General features: G+C 40.4%; 1 protein-coding gene across 1 annotated transcript in view; it reads right to left on the reverse strand.

Moving 5' to 3' along the window:
* The window catches only part of LOC141387360 (kelch-like protein 17), a 115,266-nt gene that overhangs the window by 24,463 nt on the left and 72,983 nt on the right, over positions 1-17,820 (reverse strand). The window contains exon 2 of the mRNA XM_073956955.1: positions 5,870-6,076. Coding sequence (XP_073813056.1) covers positions 5,870-5,895 — 26 coding nt within the window. The 5' untranslated portion in view covers positions 5,896-6,076. The remainder of the gene's footprint in view (positions 1-5,869; positions 6,077-17,820) is intronic.

Consider the following 17,820-nt stretch of genomic DNA (forward strand, 5'->3'; position numbering starts at 1 on the left):
CAAAAAGAAAAAATTGTTTTTATGTGCCGCTACTTGTACGAAAGGAAAGAAGTTGGTTTGCGCGTACTCAGCATTGGGGAAACCATCTAAATTAGAAGGAAAGACACTATCGGTAGACCATAGATTGACACGATGGTGGATCGTTTGAGGTTAAGTTCTGACAGTTTAACATAATAGAGATTTTGGATTTGAAGTAAGTCCCATATTTTGGACTGAAAATAGATACGGAAAGCTCTCCTTCACAATGAAGAAGTTTCCCCTGTATCTTTTAGTAAAATTTTCGGGAAATAATAGATTCTTCAAAGTTTATCAATTCTAAAATATTTGTTTAACGACAATTTGGATTTTAAACAAGTAAGAACGGCGTTATGTTCGCCTCGGCCGAATTTGTTATACCTTTCACCACGAGTTGCATTGAAGCAAATGGAACAATTAGTTTCCTTGCGTTTATGAAGAAGATATTTTTAACCCACGAAAGTCTAAATACCAAATTTCTGCCCTTTCGGTGGAATATTGAGGCTACGACCTTCAAAATACCAAAAATCGTGAGGCACCTTTCTATGGGGGTTATATGAAGACGTGGACCAATACCGACAAATTTCAGGTGGAAAGTTTTATACCCCCAACAAAGACTAAATACCAAACTTCAGCCATTTCAGTGGGAGATTGAGGTCACAACCTTCAAAATACAGAAAATCGGGAGGTACCGTTCTATGGGGGCTATATGTAGGTTCTATACCGACAAATTTCAAGTGGAATGTTTTATACCCCTAACTAAGACTAAATACCAAACTTCAACCATTTCGGTGGAATATTGAGGCCACAACCTTCAAAGTGCCGGAAATCGGGAGGTACCGTTCTATGGGTGTTATATGAAGGCGTGGACCTATACCGACAAATTTCAAGTGGAAACCTTTTTACCCCTAACTATATGAAGGCGTGGACCAACAAATTTCAAGTGGAACGTTTTGTACCCCTAACGAAGACTTAATAACAAACATCAGCCATTTCGGTGGGATATTGAAGCCATAACCTTCAAAATACCGAACATCCGGAAGTACCGTTCTATGGGGTTATATCAAAATGTGGACCGATATAGCCAATTTTTAGTACGAAACATCCTAGGAGTAATAGAAACCAAGTTATAAAGCTCTATCTCCTATCTTTAAAAGCTCTATCTTTTAAATTGATTTCAACAGACGGGCGGATGGACAGGCAGACATGGTCATATCGAATTAGAATTTTGTGCTGTTCAAGAATACATATGTATACTTTTTGGGTCTCCGACGAATATTTCGGTATGTTACAAACAGAATGACAAATTTAATTATACCTTCCATATTATGGTGGAGGGTAAAAAAAAGGAATTTTTTAAACATTGGAACCTATAATAAACTAACCTAAATAAAAATCGTCGGAATACCAGATACCCCCAGTATCCTCAACAGCAACGAACGCAGCATCTTACACAACATTTTATTGCATGTTGTTCAATGGCAACGGTCCCCGCAGCAAAGTCAGCGAAATAGTAGACTTTATGAGTCGGAGAAACATTATGTTCGCCGCAATTCAGGAAACAAACTCACCTTCACCTGTATATTGCAACGTTGCTATGGTTACAATGTTTTGCGGAAGGATTGTACAAGAAGTGTAGGAGGAGGTCTTGCTTTCCTTATATACCAGTTTGTGCAGTACAGAGCATTCTCCCTTGAACTTGGCTCTAGTAATCCATACGTGCCATAAAGAACTTTGTAATTCCGACTTAGGCAATGACCAGACAGGTACATTGCTGGTGGAGCAAATTGTTAGCACCACATTTTGCGCAGTGAACCAAGAGACATCAAGATTGTGGCATTCGTTCTAATAAATGACGTGTCCTCTCGTCATTTCGCTTGACTCAGACCACCTACCTACCATCGTCTTCATCAACAGATCACTCGATTTCATAACCTCTGACCGCCGTATTTTTCTGAATCATGGAAAAGTTGATTGACAAGGGATCAGAGCATTTACCAATCACCGCTTCAGAGAGCTGCCCATTCTATCAGATCCTCAGGTAGCTGACAGTAAGCACGTCTGCATTACACTCATAAGGTCTGTAGTTCGATTCCCAGTCCGGAAAAACATCATACTTTACAACTATGGAAACATACCCCTCAGTGTAATGCAGGCGACAATTCCTGAATATTCCAGCCATGTAAACCTTATCTACAGGTGGTGTCGTAAGACACGCCGTTCGGACTCAGCGATAAAAAGTAGGTCCTATATTATTGATAAGTCTGCCGTGTCCCTTCGGGTATGTGTATGGGACTTATGTATGTGTATAATCACAGCTGCAGTAGATCGCTACACACAGAAAAGAGATATTGTTGGAACAATCTAAGAAAAAATAGAGTATTTCAAAAATCTGAAAATATATATTGTTGTTTCAACCATATATTTTTTATTAGGGAACATTATGACACAAAATATATTGTTGCGCCAACAATACATATTTTAAGAATTTAAAAATACACTATTTTGTTCTTAGAATATGATTGTTCCAACAATATTTTTTCTCTGCGTGAACATACATACATGCTGAGCGAATACTCGAAATTTAACCAAATGTCCTAGCAGAGGCGAATGCACTACCAAATGAACGTGATGAGCTTCGAAGTACGGACGCTGATAAAATAATAAAGAACGACTGAGCCAAATTGCCCTTTTGCCTTTAATCCTTTACCAGAAATTACTTATGCAAGAAAGCTAGCCGCTTATATACGGGGGCCTTTACTGTTGAAGTCAACTAGTAGGCGAATATAAGTGCGAAAAATTGGCTAGACCACCTGAAGCAAAGCAGGCAGTTTATAGAACACCCCCAGAGTGATTGGGCGAAGAGCCTTCCTATCCCACTACAATACTCGATGAGCAATGTTGCAGAGGACATTCGACGCGCGAAATCATCCAAAGCATTGGCCACACATGGAATCTCAATGGTAATGCCTCAGCAACTAAATGAGCCCGGAGTTGAGTAATTGACAAGTGTCCGCAATTTATCATTGTGCCAGAAGCCTGGAATGTTGGAATTGTGGTGCCACTACTGAAATCTGGAAACGACGCCAGCAGGGATGAATCGTGCAGCCCGATTTACCTCCTATGGCCAGAAGCGAAAATTCTAGAGACACTACTCTTCTCCAATGATGAGAAGCTGTTTCGCAGTTGCCTAACATCAGCATGCATTAAGGAAAATGCACAGTACCACAACAGCATTACATGCCATTCCACATATATCAGTAGAGGACTGAATCAGAATAGACCGTGCGACCGAACAGTCATTGAGCACTTGCCCTATCGAAGGTCTTTCATACCGTCAACCGTGTTTGAAACGTTGAATAATCCACAACAAGTGTGGACGCCAGTCGTTTCTGGAATTTAGCACCTACCTTTCTGCAGACGGCACAGACATCGTAATGTATGCGGGTGATCAGGTCAGGTCCTAAATATATATCTACATAGTTGTTTGCAGTGCAGTAGTTCCATCTGAGGAATATGAAAATATTCGCCACTACACACGGTGTCATAGGGGTTTTTTGCACCTTTCAGGCTATTTTCTCAGGAAGTATGAACCTGCCCCTGATGAAACTTGTACCGCCATATGGAGTGCGGCTAATACAAGTTGTTACAATAAAAATCAAAGCGATTCGAGAGCAGGTCCTAAACTATTTTTTTTTCCAAAATTTTGTGTGGGAGGTACCCGAAGGAGTGGACCGATTGAGTGCATATTGGAGTTTTATCTAAGTCTGGTAGAAATGCACCATTTGTAAAATATGGTTATCGTGCGCACAAATTTTCCGAACATTTTCGAACTTTGGGGGGGAGGTACCGGAAGTAGTGGATCGATATAACTCACCTTCGAACTTAAACTAAGTTTGGACAAAATATTACGAAAGCCAAATTTTAGACCGAATCTGGCTGGCTGGTGCGCACGATAACTCTCGAATGGATCAACCGATTCGGTCTAAAATTTAGACGGACATGGCTAAATCAACTCCAAATTGGCTGCAACGGATGTCGTCCAAACATACTTGGGGTCTAAAACCATTAATTCGATGAGACACATTTTGTCCGTAGGAAAGTGTATATACCATCGTTAGCATAAATGCTGAGGGTATAATAATACTTAGGGGTTATCTACAAAAAGTTGTGGACATAGATCTATGTCTTGGAACGGACCCCGATAATGGTACCCTCCGATTTCAGGTACGTTGACGTCTATATCTATATTATCGGGCCGAATTAGTTACTATCTGGCATTTAGGGTTCCTGGCGTTTAAAAAACTTCTCCTCCAAAAGTTGTGGATATAGGTCTGAACAGCTTCATTTGAGCTATTCTGAGCAACATTTTCAAACCGAATTAGCTGTAATTTGGCATTTGGGGTTCCTAAATACGAGCGCATTGGTGTAGACCTCATATAACGGTATTATCCGATTTCAGTGATTTTGAAGATTTCATCTACATTAGCTTTGTTCCTTTACTTTTTTAATGGTAAAAGTGGTAAAAGAGAAAACTGTTCAAATTGCTCTCTCACGATCAGTTTTACCAGAAAATTAAAGGAACGGAAAAATCGTAGATCTGGTAACAGTGTCAAGAAGAAACATACAAATTAAATTTTCTTCTTTTATTTCACTGTTTTTAATTTTTGTTTTGTAAGCATTCGCCTTTTTCTTTTGTTTTTGTTTTGTTTACCCGAAGAAATTTGTCTGGTATCCCGTGATAGAAGAAAAAGACATTATTGTTCTCTCTCTCTCTTTTAAAAATTGCTTCCAGTTTTACCATTTTTGGGGATAAGAAATGTTAAGAAATTGTAAAACTGATAACCTGAGAAAAGTAAAGGAACACAACTATTTTCTGTTTGAATTACCTGTAATTTGGAAATAAGGATTAAAGTAGTCAAAAAAACTTATTAACAAGAATAGGTAGACATAGGTCTACGTTTTGGTATAGCCCCCATATTATGGTACCGCCCAATTTTAGGTGATTGTACGTCATTAACTATATTTTCGGCCTAAATTGGCTGTAATTTGGCATTTAGAGTCACCAGTGGTCAACAAACGTTTCCGCCAAAAGTTGTAGACATAGGTCCACGTTTTGGAATTTGTTCAGTATTTCATGTTGGTGCAGAATATTTCGGCGCAACGGAACTTAACGCTTTCTTAGTTGTTTTAAAATAAACTTGCATATCCCCAAACTCTGGCAACTCTATTGGTGGAACAACAGTAGTGCTAATGACTGTTACAACAATGTACATATGAATGCGTAAATGAATAGCCTCAAGGGTATGAAAAGATAGCCATTTTTCCGCTTAACCCCCTTTCCCGGAAAGTGACATGCCTTCTGGGAGGGGGTGGGGGCTAATGATGACATCAAAGACGCCGTAGAGTCGAACAAATTGTCTGTTGTGGCTGCGATTTTGTCTGCAGCTCATGTCCTTGTCCGCATAACAACAGAACAGAAAGAATGAATGAATCGTCTGATTGTTGTAAACTCTTCTGTTGTTGTTCTTGTTGCTGTTTCGTCATGCAACAATGAGTGCAAGTCCTGCGTTAGGGGGTTGTAAGAATGTTGTTAACAACAATGAGTATGTGTTTGTATGCGTGCATCCCCACCACAGAGGAGATAACAGTGTTATCCTGTGCTGACACACAATCTCGTAAGGGGAGATAGAACGAATTTGGTTTATTTATTTAATTTTTGGCATGTTTTGAATTTTCCTAACATTATTGGGGAGAGCGCAGTTTTAAGGTTTGGAGGAAAGGAATGTGGTTCGTAAATGAAGTTTTTTGGGTTTAGGGTGTAGGATTTTGTTTGTTTCGTTTTTATACTCACAGATTCGATTTAACCGGCAAAAACATGATGGTGCTTAATTTGATTTGTATCCTTTTATCCAGGGTAACTGATTTTAATTTTGGTTTTTGTTTTATCTCTTAAATCTTAGAAACACATTTGAGTGATTTGAGTAGTGACTTTGCTGATGGTTATTCTGGTTTGTTGGTAGATATTTGCCTTATCAGTCTTTAATTTAGTTTTGCGGATCTGAAATGAAAGAAATTATAGGGTTTAAAAATTGATTAAAATATCGACCAAAGTTAAACTGTATTTAAAAAACCGGCATTAAAGTTTAGAGAAAGTCATATAAGAGTCATAAAGAAGTCATATAAAACTCGTAGAAATGATCTGAGTTTTGTTGTTGTAACAACGCACATACATATGTTCATTCGTATTCGTATTCATAAAAAATCAGGAAACAGTCCACATACAGGCTATGTATTGGGGCTTTTAATGCCAAATTGATGCTGCTGCACCGCCCGGATCATAACTGGGCTAAAACCACTCGTGTTTGCCTTGACAGCTGGCATTCTTCTGCTGCGATGGATGGGTGTTGGTCTCCGAGCACGGCATTCATACTGTAACTGCCTGCGCAACTGCATCAAATGTGAATGCTATCCAAAACTGCCTGTTTGGCTCGTTTATCTTGTACCTTAAGAACTCTCTATAGATCATAAAAATCCCACCTGACGTGCCTGGGTGGACAAGCTTTTCCACAAGATTGGGGGAGGGATACTCACGGCGGTAACACCCAATCAGGCACTGCATCGACAACAGCTTATGGTGCTGATCCACAGGTAAGATCTTTGCCTTCCCGTGAAGAAGGCCCACTGGTGTCATGAGGAGGTGTACTGGACTGGAACCCAATCGACCAATATGTTCAGGGGAGCCTCATTTCAGCCGTCCAGGTGGTGAACAGGGTGGCAGTAGATTTAGAGGCGAATATTTTCATATTCCCCAGATGGTAGAACTGCACTAAGTCAGCTATGTAGACATTTAATCTATAACATATGTTATCGGACAATCGCATATATTACAACCTCTATCTCGTCTGGAGGGTGTGGAATTAGAGAAAGGTAGAGGTTAGGCAGTTTTGGAGATATTATCCCGCCTCAAGGGAACTCCTTGTCTAAAGGACTCGGTACATAAGAACCATGACATTCATGCTTAACTATGTTACCCTTTTCGTTTTAGTTTTTTAACAGACATAACGCAAGCAAAAAAGCCAGCCGCTTATGCACCTAGGCCTTTAGTTGATTATCCAACCTTCAAACACGGCTGGAGGGAGGTCTTCGAACAGCTATGGATGGTTGATGGTATCGAAGGGCATCGATAGGTGGAGAACCATCTTGACTGTTCGGTCGCACGTCGTCCTCGAATGAAATGTGTGGATATGCCGTTATTCCTTTTGTATAGTCGGGAAACCACGCAGATGTGGGGGCACTGCGAAACTGCTTCATATGATGAGGAGAAGTTGTGCTTCTAAAATCTTAGCTATTGCTATCACCATTTTTGCCTCCTTGGCTGAGTCCAGTAGCGGGACCACCCTGCCAACTTTCCAGGCTTCAATATGGGTGGCTAACTATACAATATGGGTACAATATCGAACAATATGGGTGGCTAACTATAGATTGAGGGCACTTGTCAAATACTCAGCTCTGGATCCGTCCGATTGCTGAGGCATTAACATTGAGATTCCGTGTGGGCCCAACGCTTTGGATGATTTCGTGTTTCGGATGACATCTGTAACATAAGTCCTCAGCTGAGAGGGCTCTTATAGGGCGTAGCACGCTCCTCTTCACACCGAAATGGATGCAATATGGTATTTAGTCTTCCTTGTGGCTACAAAACCTTCCCTCAGTACAGGTCGACGCTTTGATGAGCTTCCATAGAACAGTACCTCCCGATTTTCGGTATTTGGAGGTTTTTGGCTAATTATAACACCGAAATGGCTTAAATTTGGTATTTAATCTTCTTTGGGGTAACAAAATTTTCCCCCACAAATTTGTCAGAACAGGTCCATGTTTTGATATAGACCCATACAACGGTACTTCCCGATTTTCGGTATTTTCAAAGGTTTTAGCAACTTTAGCTTACCGAAATGTCTAAAATCTGGTAGTTGGTCTTCTTTGGGGCTACTAAACTCTTCCACAGAAATTTGTCAGTATAGGTCCAAGTTTTGATATAGCATCCATTGAACTGTATATAGCATCCATTGAACCGATTTCCTATATTTTGAAGTTTCTAGTGACAGAAATTTGGTATTTGGTCTTCTTTGGAGCTACAAAACATTTCAACAGAAAATTGTTTTAGCTTCGTTATCAACCCTAAAATTTTGTACTTAGTCTTCGACGGGGATGTACGAGGGCTGCACGAAAACTGCCAGGCTACCAGGCGCCATTTGAAATTTTTGTTGGAAAGTTTGACAGTTTTTAGCCTAGACGTACTCAGGACAATTTGTCGTACAACCATGTGATGTGTTGTTTATAGTGACTTGAACAAATCACTTTACAAAAAAAAAAAAAAAAAATGGAATTCACTTGTGGACTTTTTCTTCCAAGAATTTTTCACGACTTTCGACGTGGATAATCACAGCAAGAGTGCATCTATCAAATTAAATCTTTCGTCCAGTTATTGATTCCATGATTTTGCATTTCGGATAACATCTGCAACAGCGCTCATCTTAAATTGTGGTGGTACCACTTAGGATGGGATAGCTTTTATACGGCCTCGCACACTCCTCTTCATCCTATCACTCTCGGGGTGCTCTATAAATTGCAGGTTAAAATAACACGCAAAGCTCTTTATCTGTCACTGTCACGCTGTTGAAAGTAACAATCTTTCTATAATCCTTCTTTCCCGATTTCGAAAGTAATTTAACCATTGCCCACAATTTACTCACTCCTGTACCAATGTTGCATAGTTTCAGTTGGTATATCTACTATTCCCGCTTATGCTCGCCTACTAGCCCGCTGTCTTAAAGTGTAATGTCCCGAGCTCATTACGCTCACTTGCTAGTTCCGTCTCCTTTGCTGGGGAAGCTTGGTCTAATTTCGGGTATTTGACCAGCAGGTATGTAGCGAGCGGATGAATCTGTGATGATGTCCCGGAGAAAATTATCTCAGGGAAAATTATCTGAGGGAATCGGCAGCTATTTGAAACGGCGACTGCTAAATTCTGTGAAACCTTGCCAACCAGAGGTTATGAAAACGGGTGGGCTGTTAGAGAAGACAAAGATAGGAAGATCTGTGTTTTTTTTTATCCTCCGCCATGAGGAAAATTAAATATGTTTATGAGACGTTGGGGAAAAAACGGGTTTTGGAACGCAGATTCGACAGTTTTCTTCAAGTTGTTTTATACCCTTCATCATAATATGGAGGGTATATTTAACTTTGTCATTCCGTTTTTATACCCTCAGCCTTTAGGTTAGAAAGGGTATATACACTGATACGACCAAAAATGTGTCTAATCGAAATAACGGTATTAGACCCCAAGTATGTTTGGACGAAATTCGTTTCAGACAATTTGGAGTCGATTTAGCCATGTCCGTCCGTCTGTATGGCTGGCTGGTGCACACGATAACTCTCGAACGGACCAATCGATTCGAACCAAATTGTGGGTATCGTAATATGTTGTTCATGCTTACTTCAGGGGCCAAATCGGTCCACTCCTTCGGGTACTTCCCCCACTGAAGTTCAAAAATTTTTCTGTAAAATGGTGTGAACGATAACTCTCCAAAGGGAGCAATCGATTTGGTCCAAACTTTCCACATCGTATTATTCCTTCTAGATATAGATCGGGTTCGAATATGGACTGTATCGGTCCACTCCTTTGGATATCTCCCACACAAAATTCGGATAAAGTGAAGTTTGAAAGCTCCTCTCGGATAGTTTTGAAATTCTTTTTAGTAAGTTTTCCTTGAGGCTCCCTTTACGACGGTACAATTTTTTTCTTGCGCAAGTCCATACTACCTGAGATATTGGTCTCAAAGCTCCAAGAAACCCTGACGGCACCAACCAAAATAGCAAATCCTCAAGATACTTCTCGCAGGCAATTTCGTATTATTGCATCCAGTCATGCATCTGGTTGGAATATGGATTGTATCGGTCCACTCCTTCGGGTACCTCCCACACAAAATTCGTATAAAGTGAAGTTTAAGAGCTCCTCTCGGATAGTTTTGAATTTTTTTTTTTCAATTGTACCTTTACGACGGTACAATTTTTTCTTTCGCAAGTCCATACTTCCTGAGATATTGCCCTAAAAGCTCCAGGAAACCCTGACAGCACCAACCAAAATGGGAGTTTCAGATTGCTGCAGACTTTGCACATCGTATTATTTCATCTAGTCATGTATCAGGTTGGAATATGGATTGTATCGGTACACTCCTTCAGGTACCTCCCACACAAAATTCGGATAAAGTGAAGTTTAAGAGCTCCTCTCGGATCGTTTTGATTTTTTTCAGTAAGTTTTCATTGTGGCTCCATTTACAACGGTACAATTTTTTTTCTTGCTCAAGTCCATACTTCCCGAGAAATTGGCCTAAGAGCTCGATAAAACCCTAACGGCACCAACCACATCGTTTTATTTAATACAGTCATATATCTGGGCGGAATATAGACTATATCGGCCCACTCCTTCGGGTCCCTCCCACACAAAATTTGGATGAAGTGAAGTTTAAGAGCTCCTCTCGCATCGTTTTGATTCTTTTTTCAGTAGATTGTTCGAGCGGCCTCATTTACAACGGTAAATTTTTTCCGGAGTAAGTCAATACTTCCTGAGATAGTGGCCCAAACGCTACAAAACCCTGCCGGAACATACTAAAATGGCTATTGTGCAAGATAACTCTAAAACTTTTTGAAAAATTTCTTTCGTAATTTTCGGTATCTTGTTAGGTTGTGACCTCAATACACCAACGAATTGGCTGAAATTTGGTATTTAGTCTTCGTTAGGAGTATAAAACATTCCACCAAAAACTTGTCAGTATAGGTCCACGTCTTCATATAGCCCCTATAGAACGATACTTTCCGATTTTCGGTATTTTGATGGTTTCAGCGTCATTATCAACCGAAATGGATGAAATTTGGTATTTAGTCTTCGATGGGGGTATCAAATATTTCCCCATAGAATGGTCCCTTCAATTTTTCTGTATTTTTAAGGTTTTTGTGTCGTTTTCAATCCAAAATATCTAAAATTTAGTATTAAGTCTTCGTTGCAGTCCTCGCTGTACTCTTGATTTTCGGTATTTTAAAAGTTCAACCGCAATAACAATTCGGAAAATTGTAAATATTGGTTCATGTTTTGGAAATAACAACGATGACCTCCCATGTGAGCTCTTTTAAAGGGTTTTGCTACATTTTCCTTCTGAAGTGGATTACTTGTTTTATTTAATATCTCTATCTATACACCCAGCAAAATGTTCGATGCCAAAGATGCTATTCAAGAATGGGTGCAAGTGAAATGGAATGTAATTTTTTCAGCATCTTCACTCATTCTTTTTACAAGAGCGTGACCCCCAAAAGATGCAATCCATTTTCAGATCCTAAGCATGTCATCTTTACTAACTCGATGGAATGGCATCTTCAACAATTCTTTGGCATGGCATCTATACCAATCCTTTGGCATGCCATCTTAACCAATTCCCAAGAATAGCATTTTCACTAATTTTTGGCATGTCATTTTCACCAACCCTTTGGCGTGTAATTTTCACGTCTTGTTCGGAAAATTGAAAATGCTGTATTGAAAAATGATTTTCATTTTTTATTTTATTAATTCATAAGAAATTAATGAAATAACTATAATTTATTTATCATCATAAGCTGCAACGTAAGTTTCTTAGCAGGATTGTTAGGGCAATTGAAAAGGAGCAGTGTGTCGTGGGGGCATGTGCTGTGTTTTCCACGGGCAAATGTTTTCCACGGTGTCATCAGTACTTGCCCTATAGGAATTTTTACGGCTGCACCATCCCGAGCGTATTTACCCAAAACTACTCTGGTTTGTCCTGACAGCTGGCGCTTCTCAGCTGCGATAGATGGTGGATGTTCTCCAAGGACCGCATTCACACGATAACCGTTTACTGCATCTGCGACTGCATTCGTGTGAATGCTACTTAAACCTGGTTGAAAGGCTTGTTGATCTAGAGGTTCTCTCTTGTAACGTTAGACTTCTCTTTCTAGATTATGAGCACGGCTTGCTCTGAGTGAGTCCTCTGCTAATATGGAGATGGCCTTCAGCGCAGTTGTGTGCTGCTTACGGATCCTATGCTAATGATCGGCAACTGGAATGTTATTTCTGATGCTGGAAGAACTATAGCCACAAGGGTCCTTGCTACGGGCGACAAAAGCGAAATCGGTTTGTAAGATTCACCTTTGCTGGCATCCTTTTCGGGCTTCAGTAGCTGGCCTATTTTCCAGACTTCGGGAACGATGTGTTTGGCAAGCGACAGGTTGTAAATTTAAGTGAGAAACTTGACTTCCGGCCGTCCCAGCTGTTGCAGGCTAAATACCGCTGCTGCACGCAACAGAGTTTACTTCCTCCGCAACAGGTTTTGATTCATCTTACAAAAGGATTTTACTCCAACTGCAGATTACTATTTCGTGAATTTTCAACGTTTAGGGATCTACAAATCGACTTGTTGAGCAGGGTTCTCTAGAGCAGGCAAGGAAACTTTCATAATTGGTCTGTTCCTTTACTTTTAAAAATGGTAATTGTTTCAAAAATCGTAAAAGTGGTGAACTGCTCTCATATAAAGTGTATGCTTTTAAAAGTAAGGAAATACTTTGCGGGTAAAAACTGGTAACCTAAGGCACGTAAAGGAACACGACTAATACCAAAGAGTGCAGTCCGACTCTACTTTTAGCTCAATGATTGGGACGGACCTCCTAGCATAATAAATCTTACATTGCTTTAAACGTACATATGTATTTAGATAAATAAAAGAATATATACATGTGTAAAAATAAAAACACAAAATTCATTTCTATTGGATCGATGGAATGGGTTCAAATCGGATCTTTCACGACTTCCTTCGAATGGGTTCAAATGCTGATGAAAAGATCGGATCTTTCACGACTTCATTTAAACCAATGCAAAAGATCCAGTGAAATCATGGCATCTCATGGAACCACTTCCATAAAATTTTGCTGGGTATATATACATACATAGCTATCACGAAATTATTCGATTTTTTTGCCGCTGAGAAATTCATGAATTTTTAAAGACACTGTCCGTTATATAATAAAGAAAAGCAACACATCACTTTAAATTAAATAACAATTGAAATATTTTATTTCTTTACTAGCAGCCCATTTGAACGGTTCATGGTGCATGTCATGCAAACACTACTACGAAATATTCAAGTACATCGCGTTTAGTGGCCAATAGCTTTTAGGGAAAGTAACAAATTGAAGTGCAAATAGCAAACGCATTAACCAACGGAAACAGGGTGAACACTAGTGAAGGCCACATTTGAAATAAAAACTCCACATTTGCTGGTATGGCTGTTGCACAAGGTAGCCAACACCTTGCCGACAACAATGTGTGTATGTATGTGCGAGTACATCCTGATAACATTTATCAGCTTCCGTTGTGATAAAATAAAGTGAAGGCAATTTATTTTAAAGCATGAGGAAGTGGGAAATTGCAACACATAAGATAGTTCATTTTATGTAATTTTCCAATAGAGAGGAGAAGGTTACTGACATACATCAGAATTATGCATAAGCGTTTATGTGACCCAATGTCAAGACTCCGTTGCAGTTATTGATAAGGACTGCTTTAGACAAAACATTGTTCTCGCATATAACAGAATATCTCGATTTCAGCTCACTTGTTTTCCATTTGATTACCATTCGTTTCTGTTGTACTAAGCTAAGCTATATATTACTTACTTTACTTACTTAGCTGGCCCATTACAGAACGTATGTTCTATAGGCCGAACTAAGAAGAGATCTCCATTCCTCTCTATTTGTCGCTTCGCACTCTGGAATACCGCGCCTTTTCATCTCATCATCCACTTGTTTGCGCCATCTATTCCTTGGCCTGCCAATTATGCGTGCACCGCCAAGCGGTCCGTAATTATACGCCTTTTTAGCGGGTTCATCATCGCTCATTCTTATAATATGGCCTAGCCAACGCAATCGCTGCATCTCGATACGTTTAACAATATTGATGTCGTTGTATAGCAGATACAGCTCGTGGTTCATGCGACGTCGATATTCACCGTCAACGCAGATTGGTCCGTAGATCTTTCGAAGAATTTTTCTCTCAAACACACTAAGCACTGCCATGTCTGCTTGCGCAAGTACCCAGGCTTCGGAGCCATACATCAGCACGGGTAGTATCAGTGTTTTGTAGAGCGTTATTTTTGTTTGACGAGATGTGGCTTTGTTTTTAAACTGCTTACTTAAACCAAAGTAGCATCTATTGGCCAATACAATTCTTCTTTTTATTTCACAACTGATGTCGTTTGTTGTGTTGACGGAGGTGCCGAGGTAGACGAAGTCTTTTACTACCTCAATATTATAGGAACCAACTTCCACAGTCGGTCCGAGCTCAATGGACGCATTGCGCGTCGACACCATCAACTTGGTCTTCTCACCGTTTACCGCCAGACCCACTTTAGCAGATTCTCCTTCGACCTTTATAAAGGTATCAGTTACTTCTTTTACTGGTCGGCTTATGATGTCTATATCATCAGCATAAGCAAGTAACATGTGACTATTGGTGTAGATTGTGCCACTTCTTTTGAAGTTTGCCTCGCGTATAACCTTTTCTAGCAGGATGTTGAAGAGGTCACACGAAAGGCTGTCTCCTTGTCTGAAACCTATTTTGGTACCAAACTCTTCGGAGAGGTTCTTTTCTATTTTAACTGAGGTCCTCGTGTCAGATAAAGTCATTTTACAAAGCCGGATGAGCTTTGCGGGGATACCAAATTCAGACATGGCTTGGAATACCTTTGGACGCAGCGGGCTGTCGAAGGCTGCTTTATAATCGACAAAAAGGTGGTAGGTGTCGACCTGCATCTCTTGGTTCTTTTCCAGGATTTGACGTAGGGTAAATATCTGGTCAATGGTGGACTGGCCAGGTCTAAAGCCGCATTGATATGGTCCAATTATCTCGTTGACCATAGGCTTCAGTCGTTCGCACAATATCCCTGACACGATCTTGTAGGCAATAGGGAGTAGACTTATGCCCCTATAGTTAGAGCATACAGTCTTATCTCCCTTCTTGTGGACGGGGCACAGGATACTCAGGTTCCAATCGTCGGGTACTCGTTCTTCCTGCCCGATGGTGCTAACTAGCTGATGAATACACCTTATCAGCGTGTCGTCTCCGGTTTTGAACAGCTCGGCTGGTAAGCCATCGGCCCCTGCTGCCTTATTATTCTTCAGCCAATTTATTGCTGTCTTTACCTCATCTTGGCTGGGCGGTATACATTCAATACCATCTTCTGGGATTGGGACTGTGGTATCTTCGTCGTCTTCGCTGCTATTGGATACCAACAGATTTGAAAAATGTTCTTTCCATATCCTGAGTACACGATCTGTATCAGTTACCAAATTACCTTGCTGGTCTCTACAGGAGGATGTTGATGCTTGACTCTTTGGTAGAATTTTCGGACTTCATTCTGGCTCCTGTACATCTCGATTTTTTCACACTCCCGCTTTTCCATCTCTCTCTTTTTCCTGCGGAAAAGACGTTTCTTCTCTCTCCTTTTCTCCCTGTATCTCTCTCGTGCGCTACGCGTTGCTACGGATTGTAAAGTAGCCCTATATGCCGCATTTTTCTCTTCGGTGGCAGCACGACACTCCTAATCTACCATGGATTCCTTGGTGGAGGTCTCTGGTATCCAAGTATGGATTTTGCGGCTGTTTGCATGGAGTGGGCAATGATTTGCCATTGCGCTGATATGTTATCGGGATGAGGAGTGCTTTAATTAAGCAATTGGGCTAGTTGAGTGGAATATACTGTGGCTATCTGTTGTGATTGCAGCTTACCGATGTCTAACATTCGTGTTGTGTCTGTTCGTACTTTGTTTGCTACGTTTAAGCGGGTGCGTACCTTTGCTCGTACATCCAACATCCAACATCCAACACGCTCGATGAATGTCTTCCATCTATCACAACATGATCAATTTGGTTTCTTGTTTTCTGATCTGGAGACAGCCAGGTGCCCTTATGAATATCGAGATGATTAAATCTGGTACTGCTAACTACCATGTTTTTTGCAGCTGCAAAGTCTATCAGCCTCATACCATTATCAGATGTTTCACTGTGGAGACTGAATTTCCCGACTGTTGTGCCAAAGATATTCTCCTTTCCAATTTTGGCATTAAAATCGCCTAGAATGATTTTAATGTCATGGGCAGGGCAACGGTCATATGTTTCTTCTAAGCGCTCGTAAAATATATCTTTGGTCTGTTCGTCCATTTCTTCAGTGGGAGCATGAGCGCAAATAAAGCTAATGTTGAAGAATTTAGCTTTTATTCGAATTGCAGCAAGTCTTTCATTCACTGGGGTGAAGCTGGATACCAGATGTTTTAGTCTCCGGCTAACTACGAATCCACAACCAAACTCATGCTTTACGTCATGGCAGCTATAATACAGTGCGTCACCTTTAGGTGTTGTTGTGACGCCTTTCCCAATCCATCGTATTTCCTGTATGGCAGTAATATCGGTCTTGTACTTTTCAAGTACGTCTGCCAATGCGAAGACTGCACCTTCTCTATAAAGAGTGCGAACATTCCAGGTGCAGATTCGCAGATCATGGTCCTTAAAACGTTTGCGGGGTTCGTCAACTTTAGAGGGGTTTGTTTTTCTTTTCTTTCGTTTTTTCATAGTAGGCTGTTTTTTCTAGGGGAGGGTTACTAACCCGCGCCAAACCCAAGTTTTTAACGTTCTTATGGGTGAACGCGCGGCACATGTTTGCTCACTGCCTTTAACGGATGTTAAAGGCAGTTCCCCAGGTGACACCACGGGGAGGTCAGTGTCCACTTGGGATGAAAGAGGGACCAAGATAAATCCTGGGCTTTGCCATGTTAAAACCGGTCAGGACCGTTGCTTGGTATCTTCCATCCCCTACGTCACCCAAGCTATATATATACATATGTATAAACAACTCCTTTCACCCACCAGACAACGTATGCACATGTCCATGAAATTATCCTTAAGAGTTTTTGTTATCCTTATTTACAACTTCCCTCTTGAGACGCCAGTCAAGTATTACCTGCTCCCACTTCCTTTTTTTTTTTGTACATATTTATGAAGGACAAGTCAATCACTTATCAAGCGGAAAAATAACCACTTGATACACTTTTGACATAATCAAATTTGTTTTCAATGGTATGAGATCACGCACGCACATACATACATATCCTTGTTGCAGACACATACACCGACACATAAATATAAATGCCGACACCTGACATCTTAACAAACACCAGTTAAGTGCCTGCCGACGAAAGAACAAGAACACAAAACCGCAATAACAACCCGCACACCCCTAACATGAAATTCAATTTAGAGGAAAATCTTTCCATTGAACATTATGATGGGAATACATTGGGGTGGAACGATGAAAAAGGCGTTATGTTGCCAATATATAATATAAAGTAACAGATATTTCGAATAAGAGTTCTATGTACTTTCCCTTAGTATGGTATATTATGGCACGCCAGAATTCTCTTAAGACCACGTCTAACCTAATGACTTCGTAACACCCTACAATATTTTGACCACACATGAATTAGCTGTATGAACATGAACATAATGCCGGCGATGACGACGATGTGCGTGTAAAAGTAATCTTGAAAAAGTGTTCTAGCGTGACTGAATTTTTTGACTAAATGAATGAAATAAGTCGGCGTTCTTTTAAATCCATATGACTAAATGAATGGAGAAGCATACATACAGTGCTGCTCAAAATACAACTGAAATGCTTCTTTCGGATTTTTT

Source organism: Musca autumnalis, unplaced genomic scaffold (genome assembly GCF_047663935.1).
Source record: "Musca autumnalis isolate F117 unplaced genomic scaffold, ASM4766393v1 scaffold_5, whole genome shotgun sequence".
Classification (NCBI taxonomy): domain Eukaryota; kingdom Metazoa; phylum Arthropoda; class Insecta; order Diptera; family Muscidae; genus Musca; species Musca autumnalis.